The following is a 24,501-nucleotide window of genomic DNA, read 5'->3' on the forward strand; positions in this document are numbered from 1 at the left end:
ACTGATACTGGAGTTCCGTTGGCGCATTATGGTAACGTGCAAACTGATGACGGTCAGGGTTCGGTTCCAGTGTGACTTACGGTCAAGCAAACGTCACGAAAATACAAACCCTTGGACCGTCTTGTCTTATACGCCTTTCTCTTAGAAATAAGAGCTTAGCTCGTCATTTGCCTTTAGCAGCTTCTGAGGGTAAAAGAAAATGATCGGTTGGTAGCCGGGTATGGTTAAAAAATGTATTAAAAAGGATGATACTGGTTGAATAAAAACATGTTCTATTTTCAGCTAAAAAAAATGGAAATTACTAACGACATCCCTGGTGTTAAGAAAGAAAATTAAAACATATATACAATAAATGTGATAATGAACGTTTTAAGAACAGGGTGATTGAATTCTTCACGACAGCTATAACAATAGCGTAAATAACTTTTGTATATTTTTTTAATTTTCTTTTATATAACAGCAGGGACGCAGTTAGTTATTTACATTTTTAGCTGAAGAAGGTTGCAGCAGTAACTGAAACATCCGAACACAGCTTTCTAAAGCCAATGTCAACCTTTTTTATTCATTTCCGAGGTAGGTGTATAATATATCTTTTAGTATTCGGCTACCAGCGCGTCGGGTGAGTGAGTCGCGATATCTATAGCCTGCGAACGCAGACGTATTTCCGGCTGTTTCTCTCCGCCGTAAAGTAACTTTTAGGCAGAGAAACGAAACGACAGAAACGAAGCCGCTCGCTACATTCTCTTTTTATTTAAGGACGTTTAATTTTGGGGGTGGACCCGAGCGTTCTTATTTTTACGATTTACGTTCTTTTTAAGGTGGCTCACAACGGTTTCCAGCACTTTCTAACTTTTATACTTTGATGGGTCAGTACCACAAATCTTTATCAGTTGCTGCTATAATAATGATATCAAAAAAATGTCCAATCATTGCTTAACAAGTTTTGATCATTTTCATGACGTCACTTGTCACCCTAGCAACAGTGTAACCTGGCAAAACACCCTTAATTTTTGCTTTAAGTACTTACAACTCAAAATCTAGCTCGGTGATTATTATTGCTTATTATTGTATATAAAGTTTGCAAAGTTAAAATTTCTACAAAGCGGTTGGAAATTCCCTTCTGTCATGACACATCAGAGTACATTAAGTTTACTTCCTTCCTGAATCAATTGCTAAAATTCTATATCCGCGGCGAAAACGCGAGCACAAAATTGTAGGTTTTTCCACTTCAGAAGACCATCCGAGTCGAGAACAACGTACGTTACGTGCGCTATTTGGCCGTAAGGAAAAAGATGACGGTTATATATTTTACCACAATACCCTGCGCGGAGCCAACACAGCAAATCAGAAAGGCCCATTTTTTTGCGAAATTCTCCCATGCAACAACATTGAGTATGCTAGGTTTGAATTTCTTAGAACTTTCATGTGTGTTTTAGTGAGCGATTTTAGGATTTTCGTGCGAAAGAATTATGTACCAGACGCCATCTTTTTCTTTAATGTGGATTCAAATCTGTGAATGCCATTACACCAACGGATAACTCCCTACATTCCGGCGCACAGCCTAGCATGAATTTCAGACCTCCCTGTCTGGTCAACAGCTCCCAAGAGGGAGTTCTGAAATTCAGGCTACGCACAGGCCTCTAAGCCGAGAACAATGATGACTTAATAAAATTTACCGAAACAAATATTTTTTATATACTATATACAAGGCTAAAAAGAGTTAAAAAAAATGGTAAAATTAAATTTTAATTTTACCATTTTTTTAACTCTTTTTAGCCTTGTATATAGTATATATTTTATAAAGCGAACATTATGGACAAATATTTTTTTATATTTCAAGGTCTTTGTTGTAATTGATTTTAATTAATCACTACAAAGAACAAATACATGCAGTCTACATGTATATGAGACTCTCTTTTAATTTGGACCGTAGGCCTCAACAGTTATCATTAGCTTACAGTTCAAGGCTTACAGCAAACCACCCAAATTTCGTGCAAGCTTTCATGCCAGTAACGTAACGTGCGTGCATTATGGTGACGTGCACACTGATGACAGTCAACCCCAAAGGGTTCGGTTCCACTGTGACTTGCGGTCAAGCAAACGTCACGAAAATACAAACCCTTGGACCGTCTTGTCTTCACGATACACTTTTGTCTTAGCAATAAGAGCTTAGCTCTTCATTTGCTTTCAGCAACTTCTGAGGTAGGTAAAGTATATGTCAGCAAAATAATATTCTCTTGATCTCAGTATGTTGCCTAATAATATTAAGTATTTTGCCTAGTAGCGAGTCGAGCGCGGGTTTTAAAAGGTTCTTGTGCATGGGTCACGATATGTACTGAGAAGTATAGTTCTGGATTGCGCACGAAAGAATTCGCTAGCCTAAAAATTGTTCAGAGTGCGAGTAAATACAGTGGAAAATAGACTGTTCCTGGCGTTCGGTTAATTGGGGAGCAGCGCCAAGACGAGTGTTAGTCGGAGAGACGCAGCCCCTTTCTATTTTTCCACACGCCATTCTTCGCGCTAATCTCGTTTTTCACGGCGCGCTGGGACCGTTTGTTGAAGGATTGGATAACGCAATCAACCCTGATAAATCGCTATCCAGTGAATAAGTGCTGACAAAACAAACACCACTGAATAGTAATTTATCTGATGAATGGCGTTATCCGTCCGTTGAACAAGTGGCCCTACTCCCCATCTAAGATCTACCCTAAGGCCTTGAACAGGGTAAAATTTTCAGTCCAAAATTCTACTGAAACTGTACTGAAGACGGTGCAAGACCGCAAAATCAAACCTAAGGGCATTCATTCTGACTGTTGATTTGTCATCTTGAACGTCTCCAACTTAAATATGTTTAGATTAAAAAGTACTTAATGGAATTTTAAAATATGGGTCATGGTTAAGTGAAAAACTCACTGCGTTAAAATATATATCACCACTAATCTTAAGCGCGTAAACAGCTAATATGTTTGTTGAAGAAGTTTGAAGGTTAAAAGGTTACCTTAATTGCAGATTAAGTTCTTCTGTTTCAACGCCAGTAGTACTTTAGAAATTTCATTCAGGAGAATGTTTTTTGTTTCCACAAGCTATTCGGATAGCCTGCATGGGATAGAAAAACAAATTCCTTGTTCAAATAACCTGCTATGAATCTAAACATGTCTGCGCATGCAACGTTTACTTGCGTGCATCCTTTTTGCTTTTTTATGGTGAATTTCTAGTCCATCCATTTAAATTCGTTTTCTTTATTCATGTGACAGGATGCCTCGAGAAGACGACTCTGTGTCCCACCATTTTGACGATGTTTTGCGATATGTTGGCGAGTTCGGTTTATGGCAGAAGTTTCTGTATTTCTCATCCTGTTTCCTCGTCATTGTGCCCAGTGCGTTGCAGATAGCCTCACTAGTGTTCGCTACTGGAACGCCAAAGTTTCAGTGCGTGACGCCCAACGTTACTTGCAAGGAGGGCAAGTGTTGTGACGACTGCACTGATTACGTTTTTGACGAATCATTTACGAGTACCGTGACTGAGGTAGGGCGTTGGCAATAATAAGGTTTTCCAGTGTGATCGAGTCCAGGAGCGTCAACAGGGTCTTGTATAGGGTGGATGGAAGGGGTAGGCGGTATAAAGGGCGGGGCCTTTCTTTGCCCTATTCCCTTCCGAGGAGCCTGCCACTTTGACCATGGGTTGTTTTTGTTTTTGTTGTTATTGTTTTCGTCGTCCACAATATCGTGCGGACCCAAAAGTTGACAACGAAATGCTCCAGAGGGTAGAGTAGGGTCATGGACTCCTAAAGGGGAGAAGCTTTCACCCCTCGAGCTTACCGTGACTCCCAAAGGCAAGATAATGAAAACTGTGGTAGAAAGGTGATATAAATGAAAGGATTTTACAATTGCTTTTCTTTTCTCATATATGTCTTCCATACGTATACATTCACTACGTCATCCACCGACTCCACATGCAGGATATTAGAACCTACAATTGACCTGCTCCAAACGTATGCACCGGTATCGCGGAGGCCGGGCGCGGAGGTCATGGTCTTGAAACCCGTTGCTTAAATTTCCTGTACATTACGAAGATCGTTTCACTCATTTCATTTTTGTTTGCTTTAAGCCCGGGCCAAACGAAGATGAGAGTTAATGAGAATTGACTAACGTGAGAGTTTTCGTCAACTCTTCATCAACTATCGTCAACTTGGGCCAAACGAGAACAAGAGTCTGTCAAACTCTCATCGACTCTCACGAAAAACTGAATTTGAGCACGTTCAAAGTCGATGAGGGCGCATGAGAGTCGATGAGATCACATAAAAATTCCATGCCAAACGAGAGCGAGAGTTTGAACTCTCGCCAACTCTCGTCCTCATTTGGCCAGTGCTTTATTGTTTTTTGTTCAATGTTTAGCTTTAGCTTTCCTTATATGTCGATCGTGGACGCCTTTTCAAAAACGGGAGAAAATTTTCCAGAACAACTAACTGCTTTCTCTCCTCGCCTGGCTGTTGAATTCATACTCCCCTTGATTTCTTTCTTTCGTTCATAATCAGTAATCTTTTTAATGTTACTGTTTCAGTGGAATCTGATTTGCGACAAGGCTAACATCGCCGCCATTGTTCAGTCGTTATTTGTGGCCGGTATGATGGCAGGATCGCTGTTATTTGGAGCAATATCTGACTACTTTGGCAGGAGGTTTTGTCTTTTTCTGTGCAGCGCACTGGCGGTGAGTAAAACTTCTTAATCTTAATAGGAACGGCGGTCGTCGGTTAACATTCGCGGATGAACAGTGCACGGTTACCCTCTAACTGAACGTCATAGTTTTTGCAATGTTGCCCGCTTAGAGACTTTTAGACTGCTCACAGCCTCTCTATTTTTCAAAGGAAAAGAACGCGCGCAAAGCGAGCGTGAGTGAATACGTCCAGTTCCCGCGTTCAACGATCGAAAAAAAATACAAAACAATAGAGGGCTGTGAACAGTCTAAAGACTTTTGGCGGGAAACAGTTTCATTGTTAGACGGTCATGTGGCCTCGAAGTAGCCAATGAGAGCGCGCGTTGCTGGGGAAAAATTCCAGCTATAACAATGGATTGTAGTGCATGCTTACGTATATATGAACTTGATTGCGCGGCTCTGCTAGCTATGTTACAACACCTAACAACCTTTATTTTCATTTCCTAGCTGTGTTTTAGCTTGGCATCTAGTTTCGTGGACTGTTTGTCGTTCTTTACATTCCTTCGCTTCTGCTCGGGTGCCGCCATTACTGGTATGTTTGTAGGCCACTATGTTTACATTCTGGAGCTGGTTGGAGCCAGCTATCGCACTTTGGCGGGAAAAGTTCAGGACGTGTTTTGGGTCCTAGGCGCCTGTATTATGGTGCTGATCGCGTACCTCGTAAGAGACTGGAGACAAGTCCTTCTTATCGCCAGTTTCCCCGCAGGATTCTTCTTTGTATTATGGAGGTGGGTGTGCGAATATGTAATCAACTGAGGTCGGAACACAGAGTTTGAAGTGTTACACATACAAGAAGTAGAGAAATAAGAAATTTTAAGCAAGTAAGGGTTATCCGACCTTCTTTCATGGGCTCAATAAATTTCACTCCTCCACCGACAAATAAGGAAACTCTTTATCCATACTATAATCAGTTGTAAAATGAATGAAGAGAAAATAATTTTTATTGCGACCACTTCTCCACTTATTTTCAAATGAAGGTAACGTTTTACGCTATCCGTCTAGGAAGGGTCCCATTTTCGATACCATTTGAATTAAACCCTCAAATATCTAATGGATAAATAGCTCACCGTCTGAAACGACTACTGAAGTTCTCGCAAGCTCTGAACCCTTTAGGGTCCGGCGGAGATAATTTCAACCCTCAGTCATAAAACTGCTTAACGCTTGTACCATAAGTACTGACTCAAGGTAACCAGCTACTGTCCTTATAACGGACCAGAAGGGGAACCCCGTCCAAAAGGGGTGCCTTTTTAAAGCTGGAGGTCTATAAAAAAAGATAGGGATTTCACGTGTTGGAGTATAGAAAAGGGTTGACCTTTTAAAATATCTTGAACAGACCCGCTTAAAGTATGTTTTATCTCAGTGCTTTAAATAAAAGTTTTAAAAATAGATGCATTATTTCCTGTTAAAAGAGATATAAAAAAGGGTAATTGAAACTCGGGACGGAGCCTACCCGTATATACAATATTTTTGAGTAGCCCCTTACCCGAACTCCGGTGCCACCCTCTTAACACACCCTTTATCCCTATTTTCCCTAGTTTCCTCCTGATTGCTTTTTATTTTTAAAACCTTCATTTTTTTAGAGTATTCCCCGAATCTCTCAGATGGTTGGTCACTCAAGGTCGATTAGAAGATGCGCATGCGATTCTTATGAAGTACGCTGAAAAGAGCTCGGTGATGGTGGACTCAGAAACCCTCACATCCATGTTAGAGGGATGCCGAGCAGCTGAGACTAGGGTTACGTCTAAAATTGAAAGTTCGCCATTGGATCTTGTGCGCACGCCAAGAATGAGGAAAAGAACAGTGATTCTTTGCTATAACTGGTATGCTGATCACTTATTTTTATTAAGTTTAAAAACTTAATAAACATACGTAATGTAAGGTGTTTAAAGCCTACCAAACTGCAAAGTGCTGGTCGAGCGTTAAATAGAGTGCGTTACGATACGATACGAAAACTTTATTTAGACACGGTATTTCCATCAGCTATTTTAAAGTTGAAAGAAAACTGCGACTGAGATAACAGATATGCGTCACCTTGTAGTTACAAACTGACACGGCGGGAAATAAACAAAAAACTAAGCCATTTGGGTTCATGATTGTTAAATCTCTTTCCTTTGAAGACGCGAAAGCCCTGGATATGAGATTTTTAACACCAGTCTCTTGTCCAGAGTCTACAGGTTCTTCAGTCAGCAGGCAGTTGGCAGACAAATTTGAAGACTCGGTAAGAGATAAAGGAACTACTGATGCACGTGCATGGTTTCTAAGCCTGACTAAAGATATCTTAAAAAACTATTAAAATAGCTTGATTAAACAATTAAGCACGCTTGCCTTATGATCGACCATCGAGGTCGACCATCGTGGCTCCCCCGGTTGGATCACTAGAAATAAATCATGTAAATCTTGTTGTTGTTGTTTTTTTATCGCAGGTTGGTGTTGAACATGATATTTTACGGAATCATGCTGTATGTTCCTGGGCTGGCTGGTAATATGTACCTGAATATATTCCTGATGTTTGTTACTGACCTACCACACACCCCTATGGCTTGGATTGTCTTCAAATAGTACGTGAATTTCGTTATGTTTACTTACATTATTTTTTTACCAATCAGTAAAAATTTCAAGCCCTCGTCAAACCTTGAAATTCCGATTGCACAGAAATCGTCTCTGACTTGGAGAATCAATCTCTAGGGCTAACCGTCGATCAAACCCTTAGAAATTCACTCGACATCAATGTCTAATGCATGTGTGGTTTTATTTCAGTTTTGGTCGCCGTGTACCGCACTGCATGTTCATGATGATCAGCGGTTTCTCGTGTCTTTTGGTACTTACTGTTCCAGAAGGTTGGTGTAGTGCAATAGAGAAATCAGTGTGAGAAATCAGTGTTTCAATCTCGTCTTCAGAGCTTGCACTACGAACAGGCCGGGAAAAGCAGGCTCTGGGCACGAAATTGATTTTTTTTTTCAAACACGGTGCATTGGCCTTGAAAATATGTTCTTGTTAGAGTTTGTCTTCCGTTTAGCCTGCCAAAATTTAAACAGATAAATTCTTTTTTCCTGTTTTATGATGGAGAATCAAGAGGGGAACCTCTGTTGGATGAGTGTATTATTTGACGAGCTAATTATAACCAGTGAAAACTCCGCGATTTCAAAAGAACACTTGCGTGTCGTATCAAATGAAATTCGCTTTATACAGTTAAGGGGAAGCTAGCACCTCTGCTTCCTGACTCGTCCCCAATTGTCTCTTGTGAGGAAAAAGCCGGCCCGCGCCCAGTCTCCCGCCTTTCCTTCTTCAAGCCATGCGTCGCGTCTTTTAACTTTCCAATAACAACTAAAAAGGGGTCGGCATTCTTGCGTAGATTTTGTCTGATTTTGTCTTTTAAAGATTCAGGATTTCAACAATTTGAATTACTTTTTGGAGCCAATAAGAAACGGCAGAAAAGTGCTTCAATCACATTGTCAAAATCTCCTCCTGTTGTATGTTCACTCAGGAGTTACTTTTTGTTCTTGTATTAACTTTGGGAATTTTGATTTTACCTTGTGAACAGATCTAAAAGGACTGATAACAGCTTTGGCAATAATTGGAAGATTCTTTGGATCAGCATCTTTCTCGAATATCTACTTATACAGCACTGAACTTTACCCGACCACTATCAGGTCTGTGTACAGCTATGCAAATACATGGCCGCCAGATATAACATAGCGTGCACGCAGAAATAAGTAATTTCTCTTCGAATCATGCAGTATTCAACTTGATATCTCACGAGTTAGCGCAGCCAACATATTCTGAAGGACGATTACTCCTTCGAATAATTACGATCGTTTTCCAGAGTATCCGAAGGTTTTAAAAACGTTTCGGAGATTTCCGAATATTGCCGAGAAAGATCCGAAGGCGTTCTTTGTTACAGTGAGTGATTCGTTTACGCTTTTTTTTTTAGGAACATGGCCCTTGGTACCTGCTCAACTTTCTCTCGCATCGGAGGGATTGTGGTTCCTTTCATCGTTGCACTGGTGAGTCTGTATAACAATTAATAACAATAATAACGCTTAAGTATAAAAATAAGCGAAAATAAGCCACGACGTTTCGAACTCATCTTGAGTTCATTATCAAGTAGATATGAGTAAAATAATGGTCGAGTTAAGTTTAAATGCAAATAGAGGTGATAGAGTATATTAGAATATTTTAAAATATAACGCTAACAGTTTTATCAGTTCAGTATACTAATACTTTTCCACAAGTCCATTGGTCCTGAGTGCCTTTATTCCTCATAACTTTTCATATGTTCTCCTTTAGGGTCAGCTTCCTGGTGTGTCTGTGACTTTACCTTTGGTTATCATCGGTGTTTTGACTCTGATCGCAAGTTTGGTGTCCCTGTGGTTGCCAGAAACTCTCCTGTCAAACATGAGTGAAACAGTAGCAGACATAGAGAGCTCCAGAGAGAGTTATGGCGTCATATGGATGGGAAAGCCTCACCCGTGCCCGGTTTCCTTACCATGCACTAGGTACGAACAGTGAAACAGCAATAAGAGATTAGCATGTATAAGTACTTGTTCAGTTGTACATACGGCTTACTGACTTGCTCTCACGGATATTGAACCCCAAAGTTCCAACTTGGTTTATCTCGACATACCTATTTGGTAAAAATGTCTTTAAAAATCTCGAAAACTTAAGTTCAAAAAGGCAGTGATTTTTTGTTTTCCAAAAATCGCACTTCTGAAGACGCCGTTGCATTGTCGGTAGAGGTGTAAAATTGAGAGGGCGGGGTTGTACACTCATAAATCCATACGCACCGTACACGACCAAAGACGGTGCACAGTGATTAGTGATCACTGGGGCTGAGCTAGCCACAGTGATTAGTTGTTCACAGTGATTAGTTCACAAATCAAATGGCGAGCAAGGTATTTTTCAAAGCACGTGTAACAAGTATGTTAGCAGAGCAAGTCGAAATAAATTCTTGCAGTTAGCGTTGTAGACTACCTTATTACTAGCTATTTTTAACCAACATTTCTTCTCCTGTATGTAACTTAGTGTACTATGCTACAACTGGTGCTGTTTTTATGAACATCGTTACCATTACTGTACTGCTGAATAACTCACTGCAGTATTCATTTTTCCTTGAACAGTTGTCAAGACTCAGAAGAACAGAACGTGTACGTTTTAACAGAGACATCCAATAAGGACCACTCAGGAAGGAGCTCAGAAGAGCCCGAGGACCTAAAAGAGACAACACCTCTGGCCACTACAGAAGACGAACCATTGGAGACAAAACCAAATGTTTAACGCTCTCGTCCAAGCAACGAAATGCTCCATTTAGCTTAGGAACAGGGTTCTAATTTTTGCCTTGATTGCAATGCTATAAAGTCAAGTTTAATCTTAGTAATTGATCAGTGAAACAATTTAAAAAGCGCTTGCAAAGCAAGCATTAATCATTTAACATAATCACAAAATGTGAAGGGGCTAAAATAAGGTTATGTCTTCGTTCGAGACCACTGGTCGGTAGCATTAAGCGACTAAGAGTTTTTGTACACCCCCACTCCCCCTGAATGGGCTTTTAGTCTTTCGCGAGGGGGATCACTCTTACACCTGAAAAGTGAGTTTTCTACGGGTTGCCCAAATTGTTACAGTTACTTTTCATTTGCTATTCAAAGTAACAATACTTAATTTTTATTCTCTGTAAGCTTTAATATCACTGCTGGCTCAGCCCTGGCTCTGTTTAGGTAATGAATAAATAGCAGTAAAACTGTGTATTACAATAAAACAGGCTGAAGGTCGGTTAAAGTTGCTTTTATTGTGTTACCATTTCCAATGGCGTGGTTGTTTTTCTATAAATATATACTGTTGCTGCTAACTAGCAAAGTTAAATACACAATTTTTTTAAGTTTCAAAATCCCTACGAGGCACTCCACACAGGGTCAATTAATGCTGAAATGGGAAAATTCTCAAAAATACTTTAATTTATACACCTTATAGATACGTGACGTGATATAAATATTGTTAATAGAAGAATAAAAGCCTCGAAATTGAATTCAAATTGAAATTGAAATGGAACTGAATCGTGAAAATATTCAGTTAGACACGGGCAATTGCATATTAATAATCTGAAAAAATACATTATATTTTCCGAGAAAGAGGTTTAACCTTTAAACAGAGCTACTTCTTGAAGATTACATAAAATACATTTAAGGCTGCTATTGAATAATTTAAAAATAGAACGCTTAAAGACAGCCTTTTCTCCTAAAAAGTTCAAAAGGTTAAAATACAGTATTCTTTACAGTTGCGGATAGGCGCTAATCCTTTTGCATTCTGTTGAAATATTTGCGTGTAGAACAATTAAAACACTTTCCACATTCATTCAGTAAGAATTCTTGGTCGTTACTGCTGGAACCAAGAAATGCTTGCAGAATTACACCAGTAAAAGAATCCTAGGAAAAGTGTTTTCTTCGAGAAAAAAACAATGAGTTGTATGGAAGGGTTGCTGGTACCCTGCCTAGTCCCCAGTCGCTCTCTCTAGTTTCGGTGACCGCGCAGCGCCTGGCATGGGAGAGGACCAGTGCTATAAGGTGACGTCACCGCTGACGACAGATATTCCAAGATGAAGGTGCTCCTAGATGTAAGTAAGTAGTACTAAAGTGGTCTCAGTTGATCGGCCATAAGAAAGTCTGTTCTGTCAAAAGATCACTGGCTACCGTGACCGTTCGTCTGTACCAGCCTGAGCTAAGCTTTTCTCCAAAAGCGCAACTTGTTCTGTAAAAGTACGCAAAAATAAAATAAACAAACGTAAATAAGAGACGTTAGTTCCTTAGCACACCACCTCAAAACAGTGTCCGTACGGAACGACCCCGGACGAGCATCAAATTGAGGCCTGCCTCAAATTCACGTTACTCGTCCCAGTCTTTTCAGGTCTTGCTTACCGTCACTAAGTTCTCCAATAGTGCTCATCTTTTGAAGAAATTCGCTGCAGATGTCATTGTCCAGACCAAAAGCCTTCATGTTACTTAGAAACGTCCTGAAGAGTTTTTAAAAGAATGAAATAGACTTTCAATTATTAAAATAGACCAAGATAACGCAAATTTTAAATTATTTCCCATTACCTATACAATGTTGAAAGCGCAAGACGCGTTTGGTTTGTAGCTGACGTTAAAAAGACGAAAAGTTACGTAAAAAACATTTCCCCTTAAAGGACCCTAGTCAGCCACGCCTTTGTTTTTGTTTACATCCGAGAGTTTCGGTATTATATTTTACGCAGAGCGTGTCCAAACGATAGAGATCACTGTAAGGTAATTAAACAGACTTCCGGTATCACAACTTACAGCAATTTAATCAGATTTCGCTTCACCACGCAATTTTCATAATTTCGATGGCATCGAAAATGGCGAAGGCTGACTAGCGTTCTTTAAAAGTTAATCAAAACGCCTCATCGTGCGTGCGTCGAGCGTGCAGCGATGTCTGATGTAAACCTTCCTTGTCTAAACCTCCAAAGATGACAAATGTTCTTTTTTTTATTGAGAACAACAAATTTTCTTACAATACTAACATTACTTACAATACCACAAATTACTTAAACAAAACTAACATTACTTACAATACTAACATTAACTACATTACTTACAGTTACTAACAGTACAAGAAAACATTGTTAACAATACTGACAATACCTTATATCCTAATAAAACACTGGTGTTACCTACCATATTAACAATACTTAACTTACAATACTATCTTTGCTTATTACTTCAGTTTAAATCTATATATATTTCTCTCTTTTTCTTTTTTTTTTCTTTTTTTCTTACTATGCTTTCAGTGATGCTAACAATAAGCAAATGTTGTTACACTCACCCCAGTTTACCAAATGTGCTGTTTTTGTCACATTCCTGATATTCACTTTGCTCCTGTGGCGACCAGCTGTGCCATATATCTCTAAAGGACAGAAATAAAACAAGATAAATATGCATTTATAAAAAAAGAAACAGAAACACTAAAGGCCAGATTAGAACTTCTATATAAGTGAGAAAGTAAGTTTTAGCAATGCGACGAAAACTGGAATGTTCGGAGTTACGAGATTATCTGCAGAAACACGACCCGGTCGTTTACAAATAAGACCAAACTAACGAAAAAATTAAAGTAAAAAGCATGTAACATTTTCTTGAACGTTGAACACATCAAGCTCTATCAATGTCTGAAAATTTACAAACCTTGGAATAGCAGGAACTTCTCGTTCACCGTGTACAGCATCGAAAAACGCCGCGTTCCAAAACCGTAGGGATTTCCTGCATTTAGAAACATTCAATACATACATCAATACGAATCTGGATTTAAAAATAACAGCTTAAATGAAAGCTCTTGTGGAACACCAACATCGTGTACACATTCTATGAAATTATTTTATTTCAGGAATTTTTTTTTCCAACTCAGTTACAAGTTAGATTTGGGTAAAATGTTTCTATTCACTTAAAAATAATTACATTTGTTAATGCTAACAACTGCACGTAAACAGGTTAACGTAAAATGGTTGGTCATATAAAAGAACCCTGCGGGACTAAAATATGGGCAAATGCCACCTTCTCTTCTATTTAACGAATAGAAAAATAAACCACACAAGACTTCTTTTTACCAAATAGGTTGATCTCTCAGGTACGGAACAATGAACTGCCTTATCACCTCCTCACCATCTGTTTAAAATAAAACAATAAAACTTACAGAAAAATACACAAAGAGTGGCTAAAAGAGCCACAACATGTTAAAAGCCACGCGCGCAATCAGGCCAGTAGAATGCGTCCGTCATTCACATTGGGCCGAGGTGAAATTCAACGCACACAGGCGTTTATTAGCGATCACTTATTTTAACTGATACCTCATAATAAGACGACTATCACTTTCATAAAATGAGGGCGAGTATGATCTAATTGTTTTGAAACAAACTATTAAGGATGACAGTCATAGACCTAAAATTTTTATGTATTTTAAGCAAAAATCATAATAATTTTCCAATTTGGTATGCCCTGATGATGCGCCCGCGAGAACGCGAGGCGCAACAATGGCGGCCAGTGGAGTCCGCGAGAGAGAAGTCGCCCGAACGAGCGGGACCACCACAAGGGTGAGCCAGCTGCGGACAGACCGGAAAAAACGCACAGACGCGACCGCAGAGGAAGGAGGGAACGGCCCGCCCGACGGACCCCCCATAGTTCCCGAACCAAGGCGAAGGGAAAGGCGCTTTCAGGGCAATGACCTTAATGGAAACGCACGCGCGACCTACGCATGTGTTAAATCAGCGAATACCGTAAATGCTCAATTTACCCCCTGTCTCTTTAAAAACCCTCCTCTCTTATAGAACATTATATGTAGTACGCTTACTGTTATACGATTTGAAATAAGCCTCTCCCCGGTCTTTAACAAGCTTTCCTCTCTATTAAGCCCCATTCCCCTCCCTCCATCAAAAGGTCCTAAAAAGAAGTAAGCCCCGACGGGAAGGGCAGGGCTGCAAATAACAGTCGGTCATCGGACATTGGCCAAACAAAATTTGCTAATGTCACCAAATCCAAGGGGTCGGACATAATGTCTGGACAATTTTTTGCTCATAAATCATTTTACAGCAACAATTAATGAAAGTCTGTCCGACCACAATTTTGTTTCGTCCGACCAAGATGGTGTCTTAGTAGGACATATGTCCTTTCAAGTATAAAAAATCATTTGCAGCCCTGGAAGGGGGGACGGGGGCTTATTAGAGTTTGTTTTTCGATAATCAACGATAGGAAAACCAATCAAATTGGCGTATTTGCAATAAAATACGATGAGTGGCTACTAATTAGTTGTTTTGTTCCGGACTTGGACGAATCGGACGAAAACCTCTCTCACATAGAGACCTCTTGACACTCACGCCCATCATATCTATCTATCACCACTATACGCTAAACGCTGTGCGATGAGAAGAAAGCTTCCGGCCAATTACACAACATGTAAAGGAAACATTGAATGTTTAAAATAAAACAAACCTTTGTTGACTTCAAGGAAGAACGTAAAACACATATTCATTAAAATCTTGGCTGGTTCAAAATCGTCAGCTTGGTTACATCTAAGGAGAAAACGAATAAGCAATAATAGATTTAACCGAATAGTATTCCTCCATTTATTTGTTTATAATAAGAAAAAAATACGGACCCTTTTTTAGCAAGGGTTCCAATTTTATTCTAATTAAAGAACAAAAGATTTCTTTTCAGTGTGACCCATATAAACACCGGTTTCCTACTTTTTCAACTAGAATTTACGCTATGGGAAAATAAAAAGAAAAACTAATCAATCAAAAAACATACCAGAGAGTCTTAAATCAAAGTATTCAAATATCAATCAATCCTAATTCATTTTAAACACGTTCCAAGAGCTTATCTTGTACAAATTATTTATTAATGGTCATAAACACATGGTCGCTTCTTTCAAAGAAAAAGTAAATTGTATTCAGTTTTCATTTATAATAGTCATAAAGATCTAACCTTGATGTTTCTATAAACGTTCTTCAATTTAACGACAGATCTTAACAGATCATTACGTTTGAAGGTGAGAATGATGTATTAACTAAACGCAGAACTTCATGTTAGAAAATTGCAAATCCCTAGTGGCTACACACTACAATCTACGATGATAATCCTGAAAATCAGTTTTTGAATTCGAAAAATCCGACCTTTAATTTAAAAAAAGCAAGACAATTCCAATTGTATATTTTATATATACAATTCTCATAAAACAAACCCGCGTACAAATTCATAAATACCGGTAATGTAATCAAAAATGTATCTTCTTTACTTAGATTTAATCTGGGGAAAAAACACCAACGATTATGGAAATGGTATGTAAAAAAATGTAAGCGTGCCACAAAGGAATGAATTAAATATACATGTGTTTTTTTTTTTTTGGATTTCTACATCAGTTTATATATAACGGGCTTCCCAATTAATAATTTGTTCTTTCATTATCACCACTAAAACCATGACTACTATTTTGCTACATGTAATTAGCCTCATTTGTGGAGTATTTATTAATAATTAACTAGTTACTACACGCCAAGCAGACAGTTTGTATAGTTGAGCTGTTGGGTGAAAACATAAACCAGGGTTATTTTCAGTAGCTATTAAAAACACAGTACGATATGAGCCACTTAGGCAAATTAAAGCCCTCGCATTTGTATATTTACGATCGGTTCAGTCAAGACAAAAAGGAATCGGACGAAAGAAGCATGGCGGATATGGAGGAGCCTCGCCATCCAACTGAATTAACCGAGAATTACAAAATACAGCTTAAAGATGACGGGCTCGGGAAGTACAAGATAAGTCCGCTAGGCCGTCTTGACGATCCAAAAGAAGTGGTAAGAATCGACTGTCCATTTCTGTTAAGAAATTTAATGTAGAATTTTTTTATGTTATTTTTTTTTTCACATACCGAGCACAGCTGAAGTAAAATTTTCTTTACTTTGGTTTGCTATGTACTGTACAGACTGTAGAAGTGCAAATGCCGTTAAAGAAATTCTTATACAGCTAGAAATACGTAAAACAGAATTACTTTTTTTGTTTTATTTATTTTTCAAGTTAGTTTTGAAAAAATGTCTCGGCTGTTTTGCACAGAGCCCCCATCAACTTGTTTATCAAAAATAATTCAGTCTGTTGTTTTTCCAAACTGCGTTTTCTTATATATTTTTTTGGCACTTCGGCAGTATCGTCTTGCAAATAGTCTCGCGATTTTCTCGTTATTCGTTTCATCTATTGCCATCCTTACTTTAGAAAAACTATTGGATTTCTATAAACCATGAACTGTGTGTTTTCATGTTCCGTACCATTAACATAATTTTCCCTGGGCCGTCGAAATTTCAAAAAAATTCAGGTTTTGCGACCATTTAATAGATTGCTGTTAATGCCACAGTACACATTCAAACAATACTGTTTTGTGATGAATCCTTGAAAAACGTACGTAAAACACCTTGAGGAAGTAAGACATAATATGCAAGCGTATTTTTAAATGGAGGGAGGAGTGGGTGGGACGTGTTTTGTAACTACATTTTATGTTGTAGTTATATAATTCGGAATGTGGAATTTTTATTAAAATGCCAAATTCTTTTCCTTTATTTCTGTAGCTGTTATTTGGGCGCTATTAAATGATGCAACGTTCACAGAAGTCAGCTGTGTTTTGTAGTCAGATGTAATCGACCTGTAGCCGTTGGGTCCTGTTCATTCTACAACGTTATAATTATTCTAAGATCAGATTATGTTCTTACAAAAGTCATAATTGTCTTTATAGGAAACTGCAAGAGCAGGCGTTCATACCACAAATGGGGTGAGTGTTAAAGTACTTGCTACTGGTCTTACAGTAAAAGCTAGCTTTGGTCCTCTGTAAATTGCGCTTATCGTATTGCGGATATATAAGGGTCATTCTGAGCATTTTCAGGATCTAAGGCGCAGCAGAACACTTGAATTTTTCTTGAATGTTCGGACAGTGAGGGAGGGGGGCGGCCCCGCCCCGCCCCGGCGCGCGGACCAGCCGCCCAACGCCCCCCCGGGCCCCCCCGCCCCGCGCCGGCCCCGGGGTTAATACCAACGTTTGGAACATTTAAACGTAGACAACTAACTTTTTTAAATTCAAACCCATTTTCAGGAAAAGAAGTCTACAAACAGCGTTACAAAGAAAAAGGTAAGACTTAAAAAAACTTTTTTATAGTCATAAGGTTACAACTTAAGTTTCAACATGGCAGGGAGAGGGGTAGTGGCATTACTGGCAATACTCACTACCCCTCTAGCCACTGTTGACTGAAAAACTGAATGCATTCATCAACTTTTTCCCCGTTTCCCCACCAACATCAAAAATATTAACAACTGGAACAAATGACATTTAATTTAGTTAAACATGCCAAGTTATCAGTATCATTACTTTCAATCTAAATTGTATTATTTTGTAGTCCTGGTAAAGCATGTTTAGAAAAAAAATATTACCCGTATAAGAAGAAAAATATAGAATTTTAAATATTCATTTATAAGAAACGTAATCCTATGACATTCCTGTCTTGGTTTGATCTTGAAGATGTACAATCATCAGAACATGTAAATTAAATAATTTGATCTAAAACTTATATTAAAGGGGAAGTTCACTCCAGAATGGCCATTTATTTTCTTTACGCCAATAGAAAGTTTATACAAAGATACTGTTATTCCCCTTAAAATTTTAGCCCCCAACGTGCGCTATAAACCCTACGAAATCTTTTCCAAAACTCGACAACTGGACGCCGCCATCTTGGAGCTGGTAATGTATGCGTGACGTCAACAGAGCTCAGCCTGAAGTTTGGCGGGAAAATTTAAATACTTGAAACTCCTTGTTTCTTCGTAGTGGCTTTTGTTTGTCAAAATGCCTCTTTGTGTTGTTCGATTTTGCTCAAACGTTAGAGCTCCAAGAAATACAAAAAACAAGGAGTTTTTTCGACCATTAAAATTTTCCCGTCAAACTTCAGGCTGAGCTCGGTTTGACGTCACGGCTTATACATTACCAGCTCCAAGGATGGCGGCGTTAATAATGAAAAAAACAGGTAAGTTTGTCGAGGTTTGGGAAAGATCTTCGTAGGGTTACATAGCGAACGTTGGCCGAGGCTGGGGGGTAAAGGCAAAAAAATTTTGGTGAATAACCATATCTTTGTGTAAACGTTTTATTAGCGTAAAGAAAATAAATGGCCATTCTGGAGTGAACTTCGGTCCTTTTGCATTGTAGCCGTTCATGGGGGAAGTAAACTAAATAAAATAGGTATGCACACTTACTCAAATAATTCCCAGAGATGGGGGAAACAATTGCAAAGTACTGAACATGTCTGAAGACGATGGTTTCTGGTACACTCTTGCTGTAGACTCTCTGGTAAAAAATCCAATTATCCCACTTTAAATTATTTAATTTTTATTTTAATTTACCTTACTGTCTTTGTTTGTAAATGAACAATTTTCACTTCCGCTTTGCAGCTGGTCTTTATAGTGGCGCGCCGCGTTTTGTACTGTATAACCATGATGAGTAGCGTGTTGGGCCCGCAATATAATGGTCATTTATTTATTTATTTATTTTGCCACACAAACAAAAAATATAATTATGAAAAAATAGATAATACAAAATCAATATACAAGATAATAATTAATATACAAGACTACAATATAATAAAAGATTAGAAACAAAATGGCGAGGGAACCTAATAAAAAACCACGGGGCTTGTAAGCTTAGGTTCCCTCACAAGAAAAACAGATGACTGGTTCAGGTTCTGAAGTAATGACAAGACTAAATAGAATACGGAGTGTGTTGGACAAAAGATCAAGCGGTCAGTTGCCTTATCAAAGTTCACAGGGTTTCGGCGTGAAGGAAAAAAATACAAGGAATAAAACCTTAACATTAACTTTGGTCAAGGAATGTCAGTGGGGCATTCAGACCATAAACAAGAGGCCCTTTTTGTGTGAGGCATTAAAATGTTGTGGGTGCAGGGAGTCATTAAACCTAAGGAGGGGGACCAAGGTACCAGGGACCCCATGCCCAACCCCTAGATATACCACCGAATGGTATTATATAGCTAGATGTGCACCTTTTAGTAACACTCAGTGTACACCTATAATGCCTTTGTAGGGAAACCTTTCTCAAAAAAGCTATATACAAGCAGAAGTAACACATTGAATGATAAAAGATACTTTACGGCTTGCAGTCTGTGTACCACCCCCCCCCCCCCCCCACACACACACACACACACACACACACACACACACACACATGACAGGAATTTGATTTGAATTTAATTGGCATTTATAAAATTTACACCATAGCCACCTTGTGCTTTAGCCCTCAAAGTGGACAACGGCCTACTAAACCATCACACTAGTTCAGACTGCACTAAAAAGAATGATTAAGAAAATTCTGTAATAATTTGAGGCAGCCTTACCTGGTTGTCGACATGTTTGGAGAAGGAAAGGCGCCCAGCACTATGCTGCAAAAAAGTGTGCAAGATGACAGTATTTTGGCTTTTACAATAAGCAGTATAAACCACTTTTTTTTAGATTCATACTAAATTATTTAAACTTTTAAAAAAACTAATAACAAAATAAAAAAAAATACATTTAAAAAAATACATTAACTGCATGGTTAGGTACTGGGGTGTCAACCTTGGTGCAGATCAAACTCAACCTCATCTGAAATAATGTTGTGTACACTGTACCTTATTACATAAAATGACGTTAATTTTTTCATTTGCTGATCAGCTGAATGTAATTTACCTGATTAAGGATTCCAAACTTTAGTTTTTCTTCCTGAGAAATAACACTTCTAAAAGAGTAAATTTGAAAACAGCAGGATTAAAAACAGTTTTAATTCTCTTAAATTATAAACTGCAAGTGTATTAGGAAAAATATAACAAGCCCTCCAGATTGTGTTATCACCAGGTTCAATAACATTCAGTAAATTCTATCAGTCAGTGAAGTGGAACTTTGGCTTACTGCCACCTTATCAATATCACCACACTCAACTTATTAATAACTATGACCACTTTTTTACCCAAGAAATGCTTGATCAGTATGTAATTTGTGGTTCATAATTATAATAAGAACTGGCAACAACTGAATTTTTTTTATCAATAGTAATAACAGTTGTTAAAATAATATATAGATTTAGGCACGCCTAAAGCGGAGCTCCCCTATTTTTTCACTGGAGCACAATTTTCATTCAGTGAATAGCGGCCAAAGTACTAATGTTATGGCGGAAGGTGAAGACAAATTAAATAGCTCACGGTACTGAATGTCAGCAGAACAAATTCTAAAGAAGGGCAAAACATGCCGCCGTCAGAGTACAGTATCCTGCTCAGCAATAATGTTCCGATCTTATAGTTTCGAGAGAGTGACTCCACATCACGAGGACCGTGAACAGAGTCTGTCGGAACCCGGTAGGTGCCGGCGCAGATCGGGAGGTCGCGTCACCCCAGAGGGGTTTTTTTTGTTTTTTTTTACTACCCCGTTGCATAAAATGTTGTTTTCAACCCGGCGCCATGTCGATGCTGCTACAGTAGACACCAAGTCCGAATGCCCACCATGCGCCTTCACCGTCAGCCACATTCTGCTTCCTTTCACCCTTCAGGCCGCCTTACGGCCCGCCTTCTTGCTCACCACCACACATGGCGGGGGCGACCCGTAGCCGCGGACGCGCCGCGACGCCGCTACCTGTTACCGACTGAGATGCGGTTTTCCTGCTTGTGCTTTTCTTTTTTGTGGGGGGGGCCGCCGCGGCCCTGCGGGCCGCTAAGGAGCTCCGCTATTACTAATATTTAAACTCACTGGAACATTATTTTAATTACATTTACTGATATTGGTAGGTGTACATACTTTGATGACCGACAAAAATTAGAACCTCAAGCAAATAAATATATTTAGTACCTCATATACGACAACATACTGGCGACTTTACAGCTAGTGTCTAACAGCTAATTAAAATAATACATGTTGAACTGAGAATTTTAAGTACCCTTAAGCGCACTTCTAAATTCAGCAAGATATCAATCTACAAATAATCCTTTCAAATGAAACCTTTTTCACTAACGTAAACTGTGCCAGAATTGCAACTTACTCTTTTAGGAATATCTTTGCGACAAAATCTTTCATGAAATCATCACACTCCTGTTCAAACAGCTCTGTTTCCTCATCATAGTCAACTTCTGACCCATCTGGTGAAAATATAAACACAGATTAACTCATTACATCTTTGAAAACAATGTCTGAAAACTTCATACATTTGTACTATAAGCCAGGGATTTTTGCCAAACGTTTCTCAGCTAAATGGTGCCAAACTGCTTAGAGAGTATAATTTCATCCATCATTTGTTCAAAGTATCATAAAAAATATATAATAATAAATATGCATTTCAATGTACGTATATATATATACCTTTCTTAGAATTCCTTTTTGACCTAGAATGCCTGCGCTTGTGCATATTTTATCAACCAATAAATACCGACTAAACATCAGGGGGAAACTAGGCAAGTTTACAGTTCTTGCTTAAGTTGGAACAAGATATTGGCTTAATTTTATACTGGTAGTTCAAATGGAAATTATGGTCAAACTTAATTGTTTGGGGATAATTTGAATATATAAACTATTTATAAACACTTTTGTAACAAGTGCTATATAAATAAAAGCTATTGAAATAATTAAATGTCAGGCATTAGACATTTTATGGGGTATGTGGCTTAAAAATTAAAAAATCATTTAAATGTGATCAACTCAATAGATAAGATACTCTTGACTTCTGTTGAAAACCCACATACGACATTTTAACCAAACCAGTTAGAAGCTGGCGTAACTGTTGTCATGACTTCAGTTCATATTTCACAGGAATGCTACCAACACAATCAATATATTTATTGTAATATTGCAAATTATTTCTGTTTACTATTTGGCAAGGTTTAGAATTAGATGAGAATAAAATTATGAAAAATACACCTAGGTGCATGTGTTGTGGTTAAAATTAATTTTGTTTTTTGTTTAAAATGATAAACCTAGCTGATTTTTGTTTTCCCTTTGTTTTAGATTATGACAAATAGGTGACAAACTTTTTAAAAGCAAAATTAAAAAGCAAACCATTTCTCTTGTATTTTTTTATGAAGACTAAAAATAAATTTCAATCATTATAAAATGTAGATATTTCAAACTAGTTAACATTTTAATATACATGTACATGTAGTTCACCATTAAATTTTCTCCGATTCTGATTGGCTAAAATTGATCACATGATGTAATAGTGTTTGTCTACGGAGGGCACTATCAGCCCAAAGGGCCCATTTTAGAAAAATACTTACCGGTAAATGGACATAGTATTTGTCCGTGAAATTTTTTTTGTAAACAAGCAGGCCTACAAACAGAAAAACCCCACTAAATTCACTGCATTTAGTGGGTTTCTTGTTTGGTTTTGTTTCTTTTTTATTATTTCGGCTTTCAATTAGGTCTTTTATCCTAAAAAGAAAAAAAAATACCTTATTCAAGACGCTTGTTTCTGAATGGGTGCGCAGAAGAAAATTTAGTGGTGAACAATAAAGACAATAGAGTGTTTTTGTCTTTGAACTATTCGTTTGACAGTTGTCCCTTGGAAATCTGATGTTCTTAAAACTAGCATATTAGCCTTTAAGAACATCAAATTTTTCGCAGGGCAACCATCAGCCGATAGTTCTTTGAAAGAAACAGGCTATAAATGACATAATTGTTTAAAGAGGTCTGATAGCATACATGTATTGACTGGACAAGAATTATCAAGGGCAAGGTTTGGGGTATATGGTACATGTATATGTATTGGGGAGTGCCAATAAAGAAATTATGTTACCAATCATTAAGTATTAATAATGGTAATTGAACTGAGTGGAGTGCAAATTATTTGGTAGAAATCATACGCGTGATTTTTGAAAGAACCCACAGCATGTGTTCAATTTCAAATCACAAGTATGGTTTCAGACCAAAACTGCATGGCACAAAGTTCAATTACTCAGCTCAATTAGCTTTTTAGTTATACTGAGTAAAATAACCATTTTTTATATGTTTGAAATGTAAATCTAATTTATTTTTGTTAATAAAGCATGTGTTTTTGTTGTTGTTATTTATTACTAATACATCCATTTTGAAATTGCACAAGTTTCGGGAAAGTTGCAAATTCTCCACACAGTGGCTTTCTCTGTCTTTCTTTTTCCTGCATTTGATAGGTTACTTTAAACTAGCCTTGAAATCTGATTGGCTACTTTGTTTTAGTGTCTCTAGCCTTTCTCATTAGCTGGGAAAAAGATGCGATATATAGCAAAAAAGTGTGATTTGTGAACAAATCCCACTTCTGAGAGCCAATCAGAGTGTATTAAAAGTTCACCAGTGATTTCAAAATGGTTGTACTGTAATAGTCTTAACCCTTTCATGTGCAAGCGCCATACCGCGCGGACATGACATGTTACATGCGCGACCCTCAAGTAACTCACATGTGAGCGCATCTGGTGAGAGAGGCTCAGGCGGCGCGAGAAAATTCTGGGGCTTAAAAATGGCAGCACGAGAACCGAGGAGGGAGGACCGTGATGGCGAGAGGAAGGAAGAGGAGAAATGGAGGAGGAGAGGAAGCCACGAAAACAACCCAGAGACAGGAAGGGGCGGAGGGATCGGCTGCCGACCCAGGTTGCTGCCCCGAGACAGTGAGAAAGGATCGCTCCCACTGCTGTTTACCACTGTGTTAAAGATGTTCAAAATTGACTGCTATTCTGAGTATTGAGACCAAAAGGGACAGAGGGAAGTGGTGAGAGAGAAAAAGGACAGTGCGGAAGCCAAAGCGCACATGAAAGGGTTAATATTTTAAATTAACTTTTTTAAGCTTACCGTACAAATTAATTAGCTAGATTAGCTAGAAGATAATTTGGGGCTGTGGATGTCCAGTATATATAATTTCAAGTTTGAGAACACTGTTATAGGCTGAATTTTTATGCTAGACAAGGGTAACAACACCATACTTTCTTATCACTGAATATCACAAAATTGTTTATAAAAACATCCACAATATCATTAGATACTAATAAAGATACAAGATGTTTATGTTTACTTACCGCTGTGATCTGACCATTCCTTCATATCACCCAAAAGATCCACCGTCATAGTAAACGCAGTATCATTGCTACCTCATTGCTAGAGGACGCCGAAAAAACAAAAAATACCAAAAGAAAACACAAAGAAAAGCGGAAATCGGCCTTTGTTGCGGAAATACCTTTGAGTTCTTTTGTATCCAGTCCCCTCCCGCCGCGGG

The 24,501-nt window shown here is 38.3% G+C and overlaps 3 protein-coding genes across 3 annotated transcripts; 2 read left to right on the plus strand and 1 right to left on the minus strand.

Annotated features, from left to right (window-relative positions):
• Nucleotides 1-2,104: 2,104 nt before the first annotated feature.
• On the plus strand, nt 2,105-10,478 carry LOC144649621 (organic cation transporter protein-like). Its single transcript, XM_078509149.1, has 11 exons — nt 2,105-2,202; nt 3,255-3,525; nt 4,561-4,707; nt 5,161-5,441; nt 6,294-6,533; nt 7,137-7,271; nt 7,471-7,550; nt 8,255-8,363; nt 8,645-8,717; nt 9,001-9,209; nt 9,831-10,478. The coding sequence occupies exons 2-11, from the start codon at nt 3,256-3,258 to the stop codon at nt 9,985-9,987; spliced, it is 1,701 nt and encodes a 566-aa protein (XP_078365275.1). The 5' UTR covers nt 2,105-2,202; nt 3,255; the 3' UTR covers nt 9,988-10,478.
• LOC144649674 (uncharacterized protein KIAA0513-like) lies at nt 10,476-24,501 on the minus strand. Its single transcript, XM_078509231.1, has 11 exons — nt 24,305-24,501; nt 21,310-21,406; nt 19,971-20,019; nt 19,640-19,684; nt 18,485-18,579; nt 14,697-14,776; nt 13,319-13,376; nt 12,900-12,974; nt 12,544-12,624; nt 11,619-11,713; nt 10,476-11,451 (listed from the first exon to the last, which is right to left on the minus strand). The coding sequence occupies exons 1-11, from the start codon at nt 24,351-24,353 to the stop codon at nt 11,390-11,392; spliced, it is 786 nt and encodes a 261-aa protein (XP_078365357.1). The 5' UTR covers nt 24,354-24,501; the 3' UTR covers nt 10,476-11,389.
• LOC144651607 (uncharacterized) lies at nt 15,845-17,403 on the plus strand. Its single transcript, XM_078511548.1, has 3 exons — nt 15,845-16,060; nt 16,987-17,022; nt 17,341-17,403. Exons 1-3 carry the CDS (start codon nt 15,845-15,847, stop codon nt 17,401-17,403), a joined length of 315 nt encoding a protein of 104 aa, XP_078367674.1.

This window comes from Oculina patagonica, chromosome 4 (genome assembly GCF_052425735.1).
Source record: "Oculina patagonica isolate OP01 chromosome 4, crgOcupat, whole genome shotgun sequence".
Lineage (NCBI taxonomy): Eukaryota > Metazoa > Cnidaria > Anthozoa > Scleractinia > Oculinidae > Oculina > Oculina patagonica.